The sequence below is a fragment of the Chaetodon auriga genome, chromosome 22 (genome assembly GCF_051107435.1).
Source record: "Chaetodon auriga isolate fChaAug3 chromosome 22, fChaAug3.hap1, whole genome shotgun sequence".
NCBI lineage: Eukaryota > Metazoa > Chordata > Actinopteri > Chaetodontiformes > Chaetodontidae > Chaetodon > Chaetodon auriga.
The window spans coordinates 5,792,646-5,812,733 of NC_135095.1; the positions used below are offsets into that span (position 1 = coordinate 5,792,646).

General features: G+C 41.9%; 1 protein-coding gene across 1 annotated transcript in view; it reads left to right on the forward strand.

Moving 5' to 3' along the window:
* The window catches only part of ano2b (anoctamin 2b), a 50,059-nt gene extending 38,429 nt beyond the window's left edge, over positions 1 to 11,630 (forward strand). Inside the window, exons 23-24 of the mRNA XM_076722313.1 lie at positions 7,171 to 7,276; positions 7,734 to 11,630. Coding sequence (XP_076578428.1) covers positions 7,171 to 7,276; positions 7,734 to 8,123 — 496 coding nt within the window. The 3' untranslated portion in view covers positions 8,124 to 11,630. The remainder of the gene's footprint in view (positions 1 to 7,170; positions 7,277 to 7,733) is intronic.
* Positions 11,631 to 20,088: the final 8,458 nt, after the last annotated feature.

Here is a 20,088-nt window from a genome sequence, read left to right on the forward strand (position 1 = left end):
TGGGTTGGAGATGCAGATGCAGTTCATGCAAACAGATATTGTCACGACACAAATTAAGCTTGAAATTAGAAGCCTCAAAAGACAGTGCACTATTGTATCTACTATGCATTTTCACGCATGCCAGTGGCAAGCGTCTCTTTCATAATATCAATATAAAGCACTGTAGATGAAAAGGTCATGGGCCGGCGCCCACAGAGGCCAACCTGCTGTTACATAAGGCAGCAAAGAATGACAGTGCAAGAATACAGTCTTTGTGTCAATGTGGTGTGGTACGTCATGTCTCAAACACGTCGAGATATTGTAGGCTTTGAATGCTTATAGGCATGAATTAGGCGGGAAGATGTTCCAAGAAGGGGGTGTGTGTCTAAAAGTGTGTGAAGTGCTGTATCGTCTATGTACAGACTGTGTCTAGGCAGTGTGTTAGCTGCTTGTTGTGGGCAGCGCCTCTGGGCTCTCGGCAAATGATTCAACTCTGTAATTCAGAGCATGTCAGATGCTCCAGACAGTTCATTTCTTTCTTTCTGTCTTTTTGACCCAGTTAATTTGGGGCCTCTTGTTGTATGTGTGAATATACTGTATGCAGGAGGGAGGAAAAACCGGTCAAGAATGGATAAATGGATGGATGAGGGTGTCAAACAGCGAATGGCAAGAGGAAGGATACTGTCATTGAACAGAAGACAAGATAAAGCTGGAGACAGGGAAGCATGGAACAATGTAGAAACAACAGAGGAGAGGAAGGAAGGGGAGAGGCACTGTAGTTGATGATGGATGGATGAATGGATAAATAGATGGATGGTGTGATAGAAGCCAACCACTGAGGGATTAAATATTTAATGACATTTAAAAACAGCAATGTGAGGAACTTGAAGACAGTTTCTGCATCAGTGGGCAGAGCATCACTGTACATCTCTGCAGTCATGCTTTCTCTACTGTATTCCCAGTGCTAAATGAGTGCTAAATAAAACGTGGGTCAAGTATGAATTCTCCTGATGGTTGAGATTTCTAAGAGTTGCCACTGTCAGGAAAACTTTCAGACATTCTCCAGAGAAGAATGATCTACAAATATAGACTAAACCAGTTTTACACGTGATTCATATCAGCCAAAAATTAACCATTTCTTCAGAGTTTGATTGACAGCGATGCAGATGTTGGGTATATCCAACACATTGTCTGTTATCCGCTATCTTAATCCTGCTGTTGCAAAAAAAAAAAAAAAAACATTTTTAATGATGTGTGTAATCAGCAGGCAAGGAGCACATTATTAAGAGATTATGGAAAATTTGGTCCTGAATTTAAGAACTAATGCATTCAGGTTTGAAGTGTTGCTCCAGTAGACAGCTGGAAGGACTTCGCTCTGGCTTTTGTTGCACAAACCTGTTCTATACAACGATTTTGATGATTTTAGTGGTCAGAACTTGTTATATACACAACTTCAATTCCAACATGAACAGATAAATGAAGGCTAATAAAAACAAGAGACAGGACAAGTTAACCACGAACTCTCGTGATTAATCAGCTTTATATGTCACAAATGATCGTCTCCTCCTGGACAAGACTTTGAAAAGAATTCCTACTGCTTTATGTCAAGACAGAGCTTGTTCCCTGAGCTGATGGGAAGTTGGCCATAGCTACGCTCTTATCACCAGGAAGTGAAGTGAGGGCCAAGGAGTCACGCTATCCCGCACTCGGATACATTGTATGGGTGTCATATCTGCTTCTGATTAAAGGAAATCCACTGAGTAGATGTCAAGAAATTTCACTAAAAGCCCAAAATGTCCCCTCAGGTGAGAAAGTATCATAGCCTGTGACTCATAGGCTAGCAACAACGACACATTGATTGATTGATACACATGCAGACAAATCAGTGTTGAATTCAGACGTGTGGTGCATTGATTATATTTTTTATGTTGGATTAGGTATTAATGAGTGGCACAGACTGTAATAAAAGTCGGTGAAAGACCAGAGAACAGTTATTTGAATTCTTATCTTAACTGTGGTGAAAACCAGGACAGTTTGCTGGTGAATGAAAACATTCATTGTAGTGTTTAACAGATATTTGTCAGGAGTCAAGGACACCCAGCTTGAAACCGGGACACTCCCGGACAAACTGGGACATCTGGTCACTGCAGATTAACACTCACTTGCCAGAAGGGAGCATTGAGACACAACAACACTCAGAGTTTAGTGACAGTGGCATCAGTGGTGTACAATACATCGTTCATGACTAACTGTGCGGGGCTTTTCATGGTCAGCCGTGAGACATCGTAGTCAGAAAACATCTCATTCCCAAATGCCACAATTGAGCTGACAAGATCTAAAAACACGAGCATCTGTGGGACAGCTGTGGTCTTGTTAGGCTGCACACGAGCACCAGAACTGTCTTAAATGTGTAACATGAAGGTCACTGTAGTGATACCCGCTGACGAGAAGGCCCAATCTAAGGGATCTTTAATTTAATTTCTCCCAGACTGCAAATGTAAAGTGACAGCTGGAGCTGCGTGGTCAGTGAGCCTTTATCTGTCGTACGCTAATCTTTAACACGTTGAGCGGGAATTTTGGAGCTCAGTGTTTTTTCTCATCTTGTTCCTCTTTCTGTACCCAGCCACGGGGGAGTCATAAACTGGAGAAGCATGGAAGTGTTTTTGGATCAGAGTAAAAAGGGTGCCAGACCTGTTGTCACCGTACTCTGTTCTTAACAATTCTGGGAAAAGAGGAACAAAACAGTGAGAAAGAACAGAGTGTCTGGAATAACAGAAAACTGAAAGACACATGCTCAAACATACAGTATGCAGCACACATGTTCTTCCACACGACAGATACTCTTGTTTTAGGTCACTGGTCTCTACTATGGCGTTACCTGACTGCAGCCATGCTCTGCGATGATGGGTTAGCGTGTGTGTGTGTGTTTTAAGGATGGGAATGGCCTGACCCTTGTTTGTCTGTAAATTTATTCCTGGATCCCAGGAGGCACTATATTGGCAGCAGGAACTCTCAGGGAACACACACACACACACACACACACACACACACACACACACACACTCACACACACACACACACACACTCACAAGTCTCTCACATACTCGCCATAATCTCATTGAGAGGTCTTACGGACCTAATATTGAGTTAGATGCTCCAGTTGCTGCCGAGCTGCACTATTATAACCAAACATGGAGCGTCTAGAAAATACACACTCACACACACACACACACACACACACACACACACACACACACACACACAGGAAGAGATGAAGAGTGGGAAAAAATGTTCTTTGAGAATGATATTTTAAGGCGAGTTAAGTTGAATTGAGTGTGGTGCGATGGGAGGTCTGGTTTCACACGTTCGTTCACATTTGAAATTGTTCCACAACAAAATACGGTAAAACGCTGGCGAGCGACTGAGAGAAAGAAGAATAGATCAAAGAAAAAAGAAAGGGAGAGAAGAGTGGACTCTCACCGGCAGCATTCCGCACTCATGACTGTATAAGGAGAAGGAATCAGACACCATAAGACCCTGCTAACACACACACAATGCACACACACACACACACACACACACACACACATCTCGCCCTCCTCCTCTGTTATTTCTATACTGCTAGTCAAGTACTCAGTGAGACAGCTCTATTAGGCCATTTTATCTATTTTGACGTCAGAGGAAGCTTTTTCATGAGTGTGTGTAGGTGTCAGCTGTCTCAATACAAAGCTTTGATCTGAGGCATCACATTAAAGCTGACGTGTCAAACCGCTGCGTGTTCATGGTAAAGACAGTCTTCTGCTTTCCTTTTCTCTTGTAGGGCGTTAAGAAATATTTGAAATTCTTGAATACATAACTGTAAGAATTTTACCTGCTCAAACAGGTGGAAGAGGCCTACTTTGGTTTGTCTGCCAGGCCTTTTTCACAGCAGACATTTTGCCTCATTGTAGCAGGAAAAGGAGCATACCACAAAGGATTTATCAGTTACTGTTTGTAACATTATTCACTGCCGTGGCCGCCATTTTTGCAGCTTCCTCTTGGACGTGTGCTGCTTACGGTCTCGTACAAAGTTGCTATCTCACTGCCCAAAGGTTGCAATGTCCCAAACACAGCAAAATAAGAAGAAAAAAGGTAGAGGGCAAATACACCACCACACACTTCTAGTGGGTCATGAGTGATGATTTAGCGACACTGACGTCGTCTTTTTTGTGGGAAATGCTGCATAGTACACCTTTAGCAATGGCTCTGCTCTGTTCAAGTGTCCCAGTAAGACATGACAGCGTGACAGCGAGCCAGCACCCTGAAACTGAAGCAGCTAAATGGAATTCAGCCATAACTATTTTCTCATTTACACCTGAGCTTTTCCAACTGTGACACGTCACAATGTCTTTAGAGACAGAGCCTATCGCTTGACAGGATTTTGTTGATGGGAGGCGGAACTTAGCTATTGATTGAGACATGAAAATCACAATACAACAGTTTTGATTATGATTGTCAGACTCTGATAGTAATAGATTATGTTGATCAGCTGATTTCGATTGAGCGGGAAGGAATGAGAAGCAAAAGTCAGATACAATGTCCTTTAAGACAGCCGGTTGAGAGATCTAAACCATTTCACATAGATGGTTGCCATCCTGCTTCCGTGCTCCCAGACACACGCTTTGCTGGGATCAGTAGTACTTTGGTACTGGGTTGCATCCCTTCATGGCTTTTCTTTTATGTTGACCATGCAGTAAAGACGTTAAGCAGGCAGCTACAGAGGAAACAGATTTATGCATGTTGTGTTTGCTGATGTAGCTCATGTTCCTATGATCCGTGCATTCAATGGCTCATCAACATGTCATCGCTTAATTACCTCTCCTTCCATGTCTGGCACACAATGTTTCATCTTGATCCCGTTGATCCTCTGTCTTTTTGTTGGACCGTTCAGTTTCCTCTTCTTAGTTTACCTGACTCTGTCTGATGTCTATCTTAATGCCCTAAATGCACAGATTTAAGGTAATAAAACGGCTATCTTTAGCCATAGCTCCACATAATGTTGATCTTTTACTATAAATCTCAATGGCTTTTATCCGTATCTGTACTTTCAGTGGTTTGGGAGGATGCATTCTTCTGCCTCAAGATGTTCTCTAGAATAACAATGAGATGGATTGTCTCCCAGCTTTTGCCTTGAAAGGAATGCTATATGTTGTACTTTGCATCCCACAGGAAATGGCTGAGTGTTTGTGAAGATGGGGCCCAACAGTACAGTCACATAAAGCTATCCTTCATTCCTCTCCTCTGTTCAGCTTAAAGGCATGAATGCAGATGAAAGTATTTTACGAACTATGACATATCTGCAGAGGGTTGGTCCTGAAATGTCCGTACTGTGGTCCCTGACGGTTTGCAAATGCGTACGGTTGAAGGCATTAATCGAAAATAGCATTTCATAATTTGAATACCCCTAGTAAAATCCCATTTTGATAAAAACACATACATTATTCACAGTCACTTGACCAGCACTAACTGTAATGTCCACTCGGCTGGCTGCTAAAGGGCTGATTTTGGCTGAATCCTGCTCAATTCTTCAACATTTCCCAACGTGAATGAGTGAGCGTGGCCAAAAAATTACAGTACACATGAAGTTGAGCATAAAAACGGTGAGACCTGCTTTATGTTGTAGACTTTACGAGGGACTCTTTATGTTGTTTAGGAGGGATTGCATCCAACAGGAAACCGCGTTGTCAGACTTCGCCATCAGCTCGGGTTTGTACCTTAACGTCCACAATAACTCAATGAGAGAGCAGTCAGTGACAGAAAATGACAAAACATCGAAGGGTTTCTCCTTCAAGCCGAGAAACTCCCTCGCCTCCTTGATGTGTCTGCATCTCAAGCAGCCCTGCTCCTACTTGGCACCATTTTACTTTAGTTCTCTGATCTTTTCTTGTTGCGCTGCAGCCAGCACATTCAGCAGCAGCAGCCATGGTGTCTGAATTGTCCGAGTGCCACAGGTTACATTACTGCGCCCTGTTTTCTTTTTTACGGCCTGTTACAGGCTGCTAATGCAGCACTTGTACCAGATCTGCAGTCTGTGAAATAAGTAATACATCAACACAAGAATCAGCGACAAATAAGGGAAATCTTAGGTTCGGTGATGTTGAAGTCAATTTTTTAAAGAGAGCAAAAGCAAAATATGACTGAATCTGTTCAATGAGCTAATTTTACAAATCAAACACTGGCTCAAGAATATTTTTATTTATATGCATGAGATCTGGTGACCAAAACACCAGCTGGTGAGCAACTGTTTCATGCCGCCTGTGTGTGTGTGTGTGTGTGTGTGTGTGTGTGTGTGTGTGTGTGTGTGTGTGTGTGTGTGTGTGTGTGTTACTGGATGAAGCTACATCCTCAACATGACCAGTCACATAAATTCTATTGTGGTTGTGTTAAATCTGCTATAAACAGAACACATTCCAGTCTTTCTCTCCTACATTTCTTCTCCCGTTACCCCTAATTTTTTCTGTCATGCATCTGCCTCCGTCCCTTTCCTCTTTCTTACTTTCTTATTGTCCTCTCGTCTCTCTCGTTGATTCCTTGCCCTCATCTTAAACCGTCTTCTGTTAGCTCAACATGTGGTTTGAATTTTCTGCCATTTGTTTTGCAAGGACAATTAAGACTGTTTACTACAAAGGAAACAAAAGAAAGGAATCCTAATAAAGTTTACTGCACTTTGAGTCAGAATGCAAGTTCAGTGTGTGTTTTATTAACACTCGGTCTCAGCCAGGTAAGGATAAATCAGGGTGGGTCACAAGATGATGAACGATAGTGGAGGCGGAAAGTTGGTGGTTGATGGATTCTCGCTCCTAAATTTCAGAAGCATCCCAGAAGCAGCTCTCCACTCAGCTCTGCAGAGAATACTTGCCAGGTCTAATATCGACAGACGCAATATCAATCTACACAGAGTGGATCGAGCCAGGCAGGAAGTCAGACACAGGAACAGCACAGAGAATCCAGTAAATTTTCAAAATAAAGCATCCTGTACAGACTCCTGATTGTATATTAACAATAAACACAATTAAAACAGACAAAAACTGTATAACCTAATTGTAGAAGCTCAAATATCAAGAAAAAAAAGAGCAAAATCTGACCAAGTTAACAAAATCAGGCATGCAAATTTTTGCCATCCACACTACATTCATGTGTATTTTGTTCTAGGTATAAAGACTACAGGGAACCCCCCTGGTCTCCAGACGCTTACACCTTCTCCAAACAGTACTGGTGTGTCCTGGCTGCCAGACTGGCCTTCGTCATTCTGTTCCAGGTATGGGCTGATGCTAATTTCAACGTACGTTTTTTAAAACCTGTTGATATCCCAGTTTCTCGTCCAGAAATCACTGCAATGCGGGCTGTTCTTCTGGGCATACATGTCTACCCTTGCCTTGCAAACCATTGGCTCAGTGGATTGTTTACAAAGCACAGAGCTGACCATTAACAGGCAAGAGGCATGGCATAATATAAAAAACCTATATAAAATTCGGAATTTGCCATATTTGGAATAATAATGAAATATTAGAGTGCATATAAATGTAGTCAATGTCTCTCAAGTTTCTAGATCAGAGTCTTTGCAAGTGTGAGGCAGGTCTCCATAGGGGGGCACAGGGAGGCATGGTGCAAGAGACGTGAGGCAAAGATACTCCGCAAGGTGAAAGGGACAGGTGCGTGCCGGCGTTCTGCAGAAAAAACTGAATAACACTTCTCCTCTTGTCTCCACCCTCCAGAATCTGGTGATGTTCCTCAGCCTCGTGGTCGCCTGGGTGATCCCCGACGTTCCCAAAACCATCGTGGAGCAGCTCAAACGGGAGAAGAAGCTCCTGGTCGACGTCTTCTTACGGGAGGAGAAGGAAAAATTCCAGCTCATCCAGAGCCTCTTCTCCAAGGACGCCACCCTTCACCCGGGCAGCCACGTGCTCCACCCCAGCCAGGCCCCCCCCATCCCGGGCCGCTACAGCACTCTACCCCCATGTCCAATGCAAGCCATGGGGAGTGACAGAGGAGGAGGAGAAGGGCCGAGGGCGAGGTGTAGGGCCGCCAGTTTCAGCCAGTTCACCAGGAAGATTCCCCCGTCACCCAGAAATGAAAACGAGAACTCGAGACACACGGCGGTGTGACATGTACAACACGCACCAGCCGCGCCTCGGGACTGGAGAACATGTTACTCGGGCGACTTGGTCCATAAATATCTCTGCCTGTGTCTTTTGTGTCCTGGTGTGTGTGATGCAGTAATGCTGTGATGAAGAAAAAACACCACAGCGTGATTTCAAACTAATTTGAATTCATCGGTCTCAGTGTGGTGGACTGTGCGCTGTCCACACTGGTTGAATGGCTGTCTGTGTGTTGTTCCTCCTTGCTCTGACTGTTCACATGATAAAGTGTTATTATTTTTACTTTTTGGTAAAAAGGAATTATTTAGCGAGGCACACTTGCTTCATAGCGTAGACAAGCAATAATTACTGTATTAGGCTGAACAAATGAATATTAAAGAAGGAGGACTTTTAACAAATGGGCAGATTCAACACAAACAGATTGATGGACATGGTGGCTCATTGCTCAGGCAGGGCACTGACAGAATATTCGGCTTTATGCGCTTATGCTCTTTATGTATTTTTTTTTTTTAACAGAATTTGTAGCAGACACAACATTCCACGTTTTCTTTACTTTTCAATACATGGTACTGAAAGCACACATGAGCCTGCCAGAGGAGCGACTCATTTTCTTTACACCACTTACTGTGCTCCAGCTCATTTTTCTGCGTAGAATTCAGGAATCACGTTGACTTGTTGTCAGACTTTACTGCAACTGATGCATCAGTCAGCACGTGGCTGCTGGTGTTCCTCTATGGCCTGCGCTATGGACTCCATGGAAGGATGCACATGCCAGTGTGGCACGCTGCTGCATGCCACTCATAGAGCCCACTATCATCACCATCATTTTAGATATAGATCATCTGTGAACCAAATGTCTTTCCTGTTAGCCATATGGACTTCTACAGCTGCAGCAAACCACACTTAATATCTTCTCAGAGCAAAGAGAAAGTCAACTCTTTTGCAAACTGGGAGTGAGCTAGAAATGATCTCACACCTTTAAGGGTCAAAGGAATAAACCTAATCAGCCTTCATTCATTATGAAATACCAGAATGTAACTCTGACTCTCTAGGTAAGAAATCTGAATTCCTACTTCCCAAATAGAAGAGCTGTATCTCAACATAAAAGAATTTACTGCTGTCACCTGATCTCTGCCAGCCATGTTGGAAATCTTCAGCTACTGACTGTCAACAGATTATATTTTGTACAACTGGGCCATATGTTTCTGACTGTGAGCCAGTCAGTTCATCACTGATACATGACTGATTTTGTGTTTAGCTAATTCAGCGTGTTAGCTCACTAACATACTATCTGGTCTAGTCATCACTGTACTGTAGTTGCTTACAACAAATTAGCATATGAATTAAATTAGCTTTTGTAATGTTACAGTCAAACTTTGAATTCTCCTCACTTTTTGTGGAAGGAAATATAGCTGTACTTTCAACAACCCCAGATAGTGTTGATCAACTACTATTAGTGATCTGATTTAGTGATTTGTGATCTGACCCTTAATTGTGGGCCAAAAGCAAACACCTCTTGTATTGTCAAGATGAAGAATGGTACTCGGATCCCAAGTTCCCTTAACTGACTGACCTGCTGTGCTCAGATTATTAAAATAATGAATGTTTCACCAGAAACATCTGGTGGGCAGCCCTGCTTTACAATGTTTTATTTTAGAGGACCCATTGTGCCGTTAGGGGGTTTTCACACCTGTAGTTCCCTGCAAGCTTAGTGCTGTTATTTGTCCTGCATTAGGCTAGAAAAGGCAGCAAGTCGAGCTAGCTGTTAGCTGTCTTGCTATCATGGGTCCAGATTAGGTTATGGTAAATATCCAGACTGTCAAACTCACAGAAACAGGTGGTCTGTAAACCTCAGCATACCTTTATATGTTAGTCCATGATTCATATCATAACCTGGAATAACTAGCATACGGAACAATGGAGCATCTATGGAGTATAATCACAGATGGGACTGAACCATGGCTAACCAACTTCAGCTCACCACCTTAACTGCTTGTGTATCCGATGGAACTTAAGTGGTATTACAAACCATTTTTTGTGCCTACAGTAGATGCTGGACTGCTCAAATTACCAATAATGACATTGTTAGTCAGAACCAAAAATCCATGCCCCTGTCTCTTCTCTGATGTCGAGGGTGCGACAGTTGATAAAACTTAAATTTCTTCTTTTTGGTATTTACAATTTTGAACAGATAAGTACACAAGGTGTAGAAGTTCTCAATACATGATTGTTAGATGGATTATGAAATTATTTTACATGCTGTGTGATCTGTTTGCTTTTATCTCATTGGTCTGTTCTTTTTTTTTCCTTTTTTCTTTTTGTTTTGACCAAGTAGACCTTGTGAGATTACCTGGCCGAAAGAAAAATCCTCAGAAAACAATGAACATCCAAGGCTGAAGCAGGTTTCTGCACCTGCTAGAATGTGGCATTGCAATCAGTTTGACTATTAGGGTAACCCCACATGTACGGACATTGAAATGCTTTTGATAATGAACATCTTATTGGGCATTATCTCAGGTGCCCATCTCTTCTTGCAGGCTTCACCCACTTTATCTTTTGGCACTGGATGAGGGTAAAGGAAAACTGTGTCTGAACTTGATACTTCTTGCCTGGAAGTTTTTTGGCAACCAGTAGATCAGGTGCATAAAAATGGCAGCTGGTCAAGACATGAATCCTGCCAAAATCTTGTTCCCCCTGCCTTTCTGTCCTCCAACCACTACATCACACAAGGAGTTTTAACATTTATGACAATGGGTTTCTGATGATACTCTGCAAAAGCCATTCCCTCATACATATCTGTCACTAAACCAAGTCTTTTCACAGTAGGTCAGAATTTGACTTAAGTCAGTTGAGGTACCTTTTCTCCCATGAAATGATGAGTCAGGATTTCATGAACAACTGTTTTCGAGGAAAATTCACACAGAAACACAGAAACAACACACAAAACATCTACCTCTCACCAGCATTTACAGCTTTAAACCAGTAATGAGTTTTGAGCAGTCATTGTTTTTTTGTTTTTTTTTTTAGTTTTTAACTTCCACTCCTTGCTCTCTGCTACAATACAAAGTGGGATAGCAGCAAAGTTTGGTCATGTTTTCTGTGTCCACGAAAGTCTTTAATACACCATGAAAAGAGTGATATCACAATCAAAGGTTGTCATTTTTATGCACTGTGATCACTGAACAGCCACACGGTCCGCTGGGAGTTTTATCCTGATGGAGAATATGAATCAGAACCTTAATGAGTGAGTAGCTGACAGATGCTGAAAAAAACAGCATTTATAGTCATTGTTCTGGACAGAACCCCTTCAGGTGTCTCCCAGATTTCTTGAATCAAGAGTTTGAAGGCACAACTTACAGATTTAGAGTAACTGGTAAAATAGCAGTGGTTTAGTGTAGGTAGAAGCTATAGAAAAAGCAATATGTAACACACTGGATATGTTTATTTGTTATATGATGTACTGTGAAAATCCCTAATCTCTTAAAGTAAATGAGTGTATGTCACATTGTATACTATGGAGCGGTGTATTTTTTCCTTTAAAGGTACAAAAAGAGTTTAAATTGTGTCAATGCATGAATATGTGCAGAGTTTTCTGCGGCCTGGCCATGCAGGAGCTAATGACCTTGAACGCAACACTGACATCATTTCCTGTTTGTGGATTCAAATTTTGGAGCTGTGTCATGTTTTGTCTTGGGATCGAAGTGTTTGTAGGAAATGTTTGTTCATCGGACATCAGTGAAACAATTCATCCCACACGCCATTTGCATCAGTTCGTACAGGTATGTGGTGAATGTTTGTCGACAAGCAACACAGATTTTAGTGAATTCTGACTTGTTTCCTCATGTTTTGAACGGAAAATGTTAGAATGATTTTGATTCATTTTTAGTAGTACAGATCGTACCCAGTAGATGAACCACATTTTCATGTTTTATACTATTAGAAAAAGAAGAAAGGCCCCATATATGTGACAGTTTTAGAAAAGTGGCAGATAGCAAAGGAAGGAGGGCCTGCTCGTGACTTTCATGCATGGTGTTCAAGCTTTCAAACATTTAAGTGAGACCTACTGCTAGCATCTGGCATCTAATGCGAGCAGCTTTTAAGGTAGTACCCTTCATCAACACCGCAGTCACATTCCAAATGTGTTCCTTTGAATTGATTTTAAACTGAATGATATTTTATGCTAATTATATAAAAAATGATATTATTGACCATATTTTTTAATAATCAAAGTGTCAGTGGTTAGGTTCTTATGGTCACTTTGCATTCTTGTGGCAGACGGAGATGTTTGAACTATTCATCCACTGCTTTCAGCTTAGTGCTTCAACTGTTTATCAATTACTTTTATTAAGGCCGACTCTCGACAACAGGGCGCCTGACGCAAGATTTTCCAACATAACTAATTTGACAAAGCGGTGCTTACGTGAGAGACGTGACGTGTTATTTCATTATTTCAACCATTAATTGTCACTTTTAGATGTTTGAAATTCTCTGCTCACCTCCTAAACTGTCTTTCACATGCTCTCTATTGCAACATATAGTGCTTTTTGTTTTTTAAATCAAAGAAGTACCCTCTGGGTTACAGATACCCCAGGTTCGGAGTCACTGATCTACATCAATCAATGTGCACTAGTGTTTGTGACCTTCTGCCTTTAGGTGTGTGTTTTATATGCTGTAATGGAACATCAGGTAGTTTTCCTTTTTGCAGTATGAGGCCAAATTGGCATGCAACCACAGCATGAGTGGGTTAAACCTCACTGCAGAAAAATGAGCTGTTTGCACACACCCAGTGAGGGTTGGAGACTGTCTGTGTGTGTCTGTGTGTGTCTGTGTGTGTCTGTGTGTGTCTGTGTGTGTGTGTGTGTGTGTGTGTGTGGTTGTGTGTATGCATGGATCTAGTAACCTTGATTTTGCTGTAAACTTGCTCTTGATGGTGGTCTTCCTACCAGAAAATGCCTTTAGCTCTATTGCTAAAGCTAATTTAACTTGATTTTAAAGTCTAAATCCAGAATGTTGGTAGAATCCATTATAAGCCTTCACAATCAGTTTCCTTCCTTCACGCCCTGTCAGACAGGTAAAATGGCATCGGTGCATGCACTTCTTAAAGTGTTTCATTTAACAGTGGCACTGCAAAAATACAACATATGCAATCAGGAAAAACTGTGTCCAGTCTCGAGCTATCCGGACATGATAGCAGCATTAAGATCCGGATTGACACCAGCTGTTCCGCTGTGGGTGGGGGTCATGCCAGTTGGCATCCTGAATGGGATTCACATTCCTGACATTTAACTGGGATTGAGCTGATTTATCTGCTCGTCTCACTAGTTTTACAACAGCTTTTGTTGAAATGTGTTAGCCTCAAAGTGGAATCACAAAGCAGCCTTCTGCTGGACCTTTTGAGCTGAATGCACATTGAGAACAGGCCTTAACTCAGTGAACTGTTCTCCACACTGTGCTCTGATGATGATGATGATGATGATGTAATAAGCCACAGCTTAGCCAAATCCGGACGTGCATCAGATATTCTATAGTCATCAATCTAATCTGTCTGTCTGACCTGAGTGTGTGCATATAACTGTGTGCATTTCCAGAGAGGATTATGTAAGTTGCAGGCTTCACTGTTGTCTATATTGTCTGATCATATGACAAACCCTGCTGTCAGGGACCAGATGCACATAAATACTTCTGTTTTCACGGTCCGAACATAAGATGATGGTTTGGAATCACACAGACCTGTCAGATTCTCTGTTTCTTATGTTGAAAAAAAAGATGTATAAAAGAAGTACATGCAAGTAGAAACAGATGATAAAAGTCAGAGTACACAGAGGTGATAGAATGGGTATTTTAAGGACGAAGCAGGTGAGGGGGTGAAGCCTGTTTTTGAAGCCTGGAGTCCCACTGGTTTTCTCTTAACTAGGGTAGACCTGGAGAAAAGCTGGGAAAAGAGGGAGAAAGGTTGGAGAGATGGCAGTCTGACGTATTTATAGAGGATGGCCAGTGAGAAGACAGAGGCAGAAATGCCCTAAATGCACTGAAACGCCCTTGCATGCTTTTTCATTTCACATTTTACTCTCACCATGAGCTTTGAAGATAAGATGGTTTGCAAAGATGGAAAGCAAGTGTGAACACTCCCACAGACATTTTGGCTCGACAAAACAGGACCAGCACAGGTGTAAATAACATTAACGATGGCATCGTTCATGTGATTAACGCCACCTGTGCTTTTCTGGCTTTGAAAGCTCAGTACATCTGCTTTGAAAAAGGACTGATAAATATTTGAAATATACAGCAAACTGAACTGCAATAGCTCAACATGAACCAAGTGAAGATTTAATGAAGTGTTTGATGTCAACTGAAGCAATAAATTCATCAGTGTGTGCGACACTGATGCAAGAATCCTCCTGCTGCAAAATCTGTTCTGACCTCTGAAGCAACCTCCAGCTCATTCTTCTTTCTTCACTCATCACTCCTTTCCTGCTTCCAATCCTCCTTTCCTTCTCTCCCATCTCCCCTCTGTTTTTGCCCTCCTATTGCTGTCTGAGTTTTTTCTCCTTTTCTATATTTGTGGTGGCAACACACGGCTGTACCGACATGGTTTCAATTGAGCAAAGCTGTCTATATCATTGTCAGGGTTTATGGCATCCAGATTGTACTTTTCAGTCGACATGGTGGCGAGGTCATAGAGCCATGGTGCTCCTTAATAATGTGTGAAGGAGCTTTCACAGCTGCTGCTGCTGCTGCTGCTGCTGACTGGAATCATCAGGGCCACTTGGAAGACAGTCAGGGTGGGAAATAAGTCTTCATCCAGCATTTGGAACATAGTGGCTGTGTCAGAGATGGTCTCTTCCTGAATCATTCTCTTGATGAAATCTTTAGCCACTCAAAGTTCTTCTGGTTTCAATTGAATTCTCTAAAGCAAGGCTTTTGGGGGCTTCTTCAGAGAGAAGGGTCTCTATTGTTTGGGTTGTAGGCTTGAAAACATGACATGAACTCTTCTCCCTGAAAATGATGGGTGAGCTCCTCTACCATCCTGTCCATGCACAGGTAAAACTGCTGACGTCTGAGATCATCTGAGGGAGTCAGATTGGAGGTTGACCCATTGAAATAATCAATTTTTTGAGTTTGAAGGACTGCTGTCTTGTACTGAACTGCTTTGCCCAAGTCCAAACTTTCCAACTGCAGGTTCTGGTGTAGTTCTTCAGGTATGCTGAAGTTTGGAAAACATTACCACCGTGTTGAGTGTCTTCAGCTTGCAGAGCTTTGACTGGTTCCCAAGGGTCATGGATGCATACTGGAGAGAAGCAGAACAAGCCAGCGCTGCAGTATGACGTATAAAAAGCATCCAACCCACTACTCTCATTATTCAGTTTGCTTCAAATGAGGCTTAACTTTCAAACAGATTCTCTTGGCTCAGTATTGCATTAGCTCAGCATCAGCCAAGCCTGTGGGAGAACAACAGCTAGCCGAATTAGCCATGCAAAATAAAGCACCAAATTCAACAGGCTAACCTACAAAATACACAGTAAAACCACATAAAACTTGGCAACGTACAGCTTCCAGAAGAAGATGCAGGACTCGAGGAGGACAGCTGATGAGGGGAGTGAGAAAGGAATGAAACGCAGAAGTTAAGAGGAGGAGAGAGGAGGAAAATGTGTGATGAGGAGCCAGGAGGAGGGGAGCGGAGAACCGCTGAAAGGAGGAGAGACATGGAAGTCTGGAGAGAGGAAGAGAGAAGAAAGGCAGGAAAAGAGTGAAGGAGAGAAATGAGGAAATGAGATGTGAACACTTGTGGGAAAAGCAGAAAGGAAGAGAAAGAAGGAGAAGTGATGAAAATGTGTTGATAGGAAAGGAGTGAAGAGCTGAGGAGGAAAGGAGAGCAGAGGTGCCAACAACAGGACGCAACATTTGGTGTGATATGATGAGGACAGCTGGAGAACAATTACATGCAAAATAGGATGTAGGCTCTAAAAAAAAAACAAGTAGTCTGTAGTCTTCCAGCTGAATCATCCAACAGCAGAGTGACTTCACAGATGATGTCAGACCTCGACTCATCAGTCGATGGATGTTTAATTCATGCAACACGGTGCTGTGCTGAGGTCATCACTGACTACAGTACATGCTTATGCACACAAACACACACACAAAAGAGGCAGATTCATACCTAAGATTTTTACTCACTGCCGCTTTGCAGCTGATCACTGGCAAAATCCCTCTGCAGAGAGCATGAAGTTTTATCCTCTTTTAATTGTGTTTTTTATGTTTATCTGATTCCTTGGTATTTAAGTTTGTTTAACTTGTTTCTATTTTAGTCTTGATTTATGTCTGCATCTGCTGTGCAAATATACAGTATATGTTAATGCTTGCATGGGTATGCATTAGTGAGGCACTTTGGTGCGAAATCAGTTTGCTGTTTTAAGGGCGACTTAAATCAAATAAACCCAAACTGTAATTGCCTTTGGCCAAAGCAGATACACTGTAGATAGCGCTGTTTCACATGGCGTCATTTGGTGCATTTCTATCATTTACATGTCTTTGTGTGAGTTTCCTGCCTCTGGCTAATTCCTGGCCTGTCCTGATTTGTCTGAAGTCTTATTTACGTACCTCCTTGTGCTTATTCCACTCTTCCAGGATGGTGCAGAGACATTTTGACATTATTATTAGTATGTCAGAAATGCCATGTCGGGTAAAACAACAAATACCAGTTTTACAAAATAGGCTTTGGTGAAGTCTACATCCATCTATTATAAACATGATTATTTCCAACTTTCAGAGAAGATGCAGACATAAAAACACTTACTTAAAAACACTTAAACACTTGAGCTGTGGTTACTGGTTATTAGATTTTAAGATGTCTGATGACTTTTTACAAACAAACATGACGTTGCACAGGCTGACAGGTGACTCATTGATTGGAGTTTTGGTGACTGTATTCCTGTATCACATCTTCAGCACCCGGGTTGGTCTGTACACTAATGCTTCTTATGTGAAATGTCAGTCAAACAGTTAATTGACACCCACAAGGTCTGAGGGGAGGTCGAATCAGGCAAAGCGAAAACATCTGTGTGGATGAACTACGGGGAGCTGTGGGAGCTTGAACTGATTAATGACCAATTGGAAACAAAACACCAAACATGCAGAAGCCATAGAACTAGTACAAACTTTCTCTGACCTGATTGTGCAGCCACTGGACACAGAATATGGTCCATTTTAGTTGGAGAAGAGGAAAAAGAATAGAAAAAACACCAATTAACCACAGACCATTTGCTGTGCAGGTGGTATTTTAAAAAAAAAGAAATTCCATGCATGGAAAATGAGTAGTGGTAAAATAACAGTCGGCATGCTTTGTTGGAACCTGCTCAGAATTGTGGATGTAAACACTGAAAAGGCCATCGGAAAAGTACTATCAAAGGGTGACAGCAGGAGGGAGGGTGGATGACAAGCGAGGAGGGAGTTCATGTTCCTGTATGTCTGTGTCCTCGGGCAATACTATACTTTGCATTGTAAGTCATATACTCCTCCTTTTTCTTCCCATTTTTCTCCATCTGACACACTGGAAACTCCAGTTCCTCATCATCTCACCTTCCTCTCCTCCTCTCTCTTCGTCTCTGTCAACAGCTTTTGTCTATTTGCCCCTTTAATATATGGATGAAAGAGTTCTATAGAATGCTGATGTGAATTCTTTCATATGTCACCCTGAAAACTGCCGCAGGCCACACCTTACACACACACACACACACACACACACAAAACCAGCCTCCATGCATTCACACACTGCACGAACCTGCAAACACACTGCTTGCAGAATTGTGTGGCTGCACGCACATGCCCACACAACTACAACATAAAAGAGCTTAATCATACATGTGCAAAACATTGAACTGTAAGTGCATATTTGCACACACACTCGCATGTGAAGCAGTGTGCACATAGAGAAATGCAGGAACTTCAACACCCACGCACATGCACACATACTCACATACATAGAGATGTCATTCAGGACGCACCCTATTCTCTGTCCATCTGTGTAAATACATTAACTTTGAAGTGTGAGACGGGTGTGCGTGTGCGTGTGCGTGCTTGTGTGTTACTGCAAATCTTTCCAGAGCTCTCACTTCACTCCTTCTTGTTGTCTACTCTCTCTCCTTACATCAAAAAACTTATTATACAGAAATGATAAACACTTTCAGCCAGTCAATTTCAGCCCCGTCTCCTTAACGTGATGTTCTCATATATTATGTTCGCATTGGCACATTTTGGAGGAAACGTGGTGTCATCATGGATTATGTTCGCTTTGTTCATAAGTGTTCACAGCCACCATATGTTCTTTAACATATCCATTTCTGACAACTAAAACATGATTGAGATATTTACCACGTTAAGGCCAGCAAAAGCACTTAGTTCAAGTTGCAAGAATTGACTTTGGCCACGGTACAGAAGAGGAATTCCAAAACAAGCAATGAAGCAATGAAGCCACCTTTTGAGTGTTTATGGCTAACATGTTTGCGAACAGCTGCCAGCTTACACAAACTGTCCACATGGAGCAACATTATCATTAATTTGAAGTGATGTATCTCTCCAGGTTAGCTGGGTCCAATATTCACTCTTTTTAGCTTTATTTTCTCCTGGAGGGAGAACAAGCTTAGGACAAAGACTGGAAACAGCATGGCTTTGCTCAAGGGTCACGAAACACGTCTACCAACACTTCTAAAACTAACTCATGAGTATCCCTTTTGTTTAAACCAAACAAGAAAGTGTAAAAATGTCATGTTATGGTTAAGCTAAGTGGTTGCTGGATGTAACTTCTAATTTACGTGAAAAGCGTGGGAGTGGCATCGATCTTCTCATCCAGCCCTCGGCAAAAGAAGCTAATAAGTATATTTTCAAACTGAGTTTTTGTAACCTAATCCACGCCTGAGACATGGGACACAGGCCTGTCTCAGGTGTCAAAGTTAGGTTTTGTTTGCCCAACCTGACCTACATATGTCTTAGCTCGGGTATAAAGATGTCTTCAAAGCAGCAATTCATTTTCTCCAAAACACCTTTGCCAGTGTTGTGTCTAAACTTGCTCATAGGAAACAGGATTAAATCGTTACTTATTTAGATTTTGCCAAACAGTTAAAGATTCATTACGCTAGAGAAGTAATATAAGTCTCTGATTGGATCTGATGTTTGACTGGTGAGGATAAATGTCGGTCTAAAGACACAAATCTTTACTGCTGGACCACATCTGAGCACGTGATGCATCAAAGTTCACACTCACACATTAGTGAGATAAATCACTCAGAGCCTAAGCCAATGCATCGGAACTAATTATCCACTCTGTAGGCATGAAACATTTAGAGAAAAATTCATTCCACAGAAAACGTTGTTTAAATGATGTTTTATGGCCCAAAAATGGCTTGCAGGCCTCATCCTTTTCTCATTGGACACTGCATGAAAGCAGAACACACACACACACACACAACGGAAACTTTGCAACACAGAGAAAGAATTATTATGGCATCAGTTTACCATCTGTCTCATAGGTGATTTTTCATCCACCAAGCTCAGATGATCATAAAATGGCAATGAGGAGATATCATAACCTGAGTTTTTTTTTTTTTTTTTTTTTTTTTTTACCTTCAGGTCAGGGCTGCTCAGACTTTTTCCCATGAAGGGCAAAAACTGAAAGCTAAGGGTGGGCCACGGGCCAAAAGCAAACAAATATTTGTATTGTATTGTTGAGATGCAAAATGATTCTGGAATCCTAAATTGCCTTCATTGACTGCCCTCCAGATAATAAAAAACAATTAATAATTAGGGATCCTGCATTTTTCAAGAACATTTTTACACCACAAAAATCTTTTTTTTTTTTTTTTTTTCTTGCTTGAAATAATTGGCCGGCCAAATTGCTTAATGGGGGCCCCAACTTTTGGGAGAACTCAATGCAGCCTCAGTGGAAGTATGGTAGCATGTCATGGGGGAGCTATTTCGG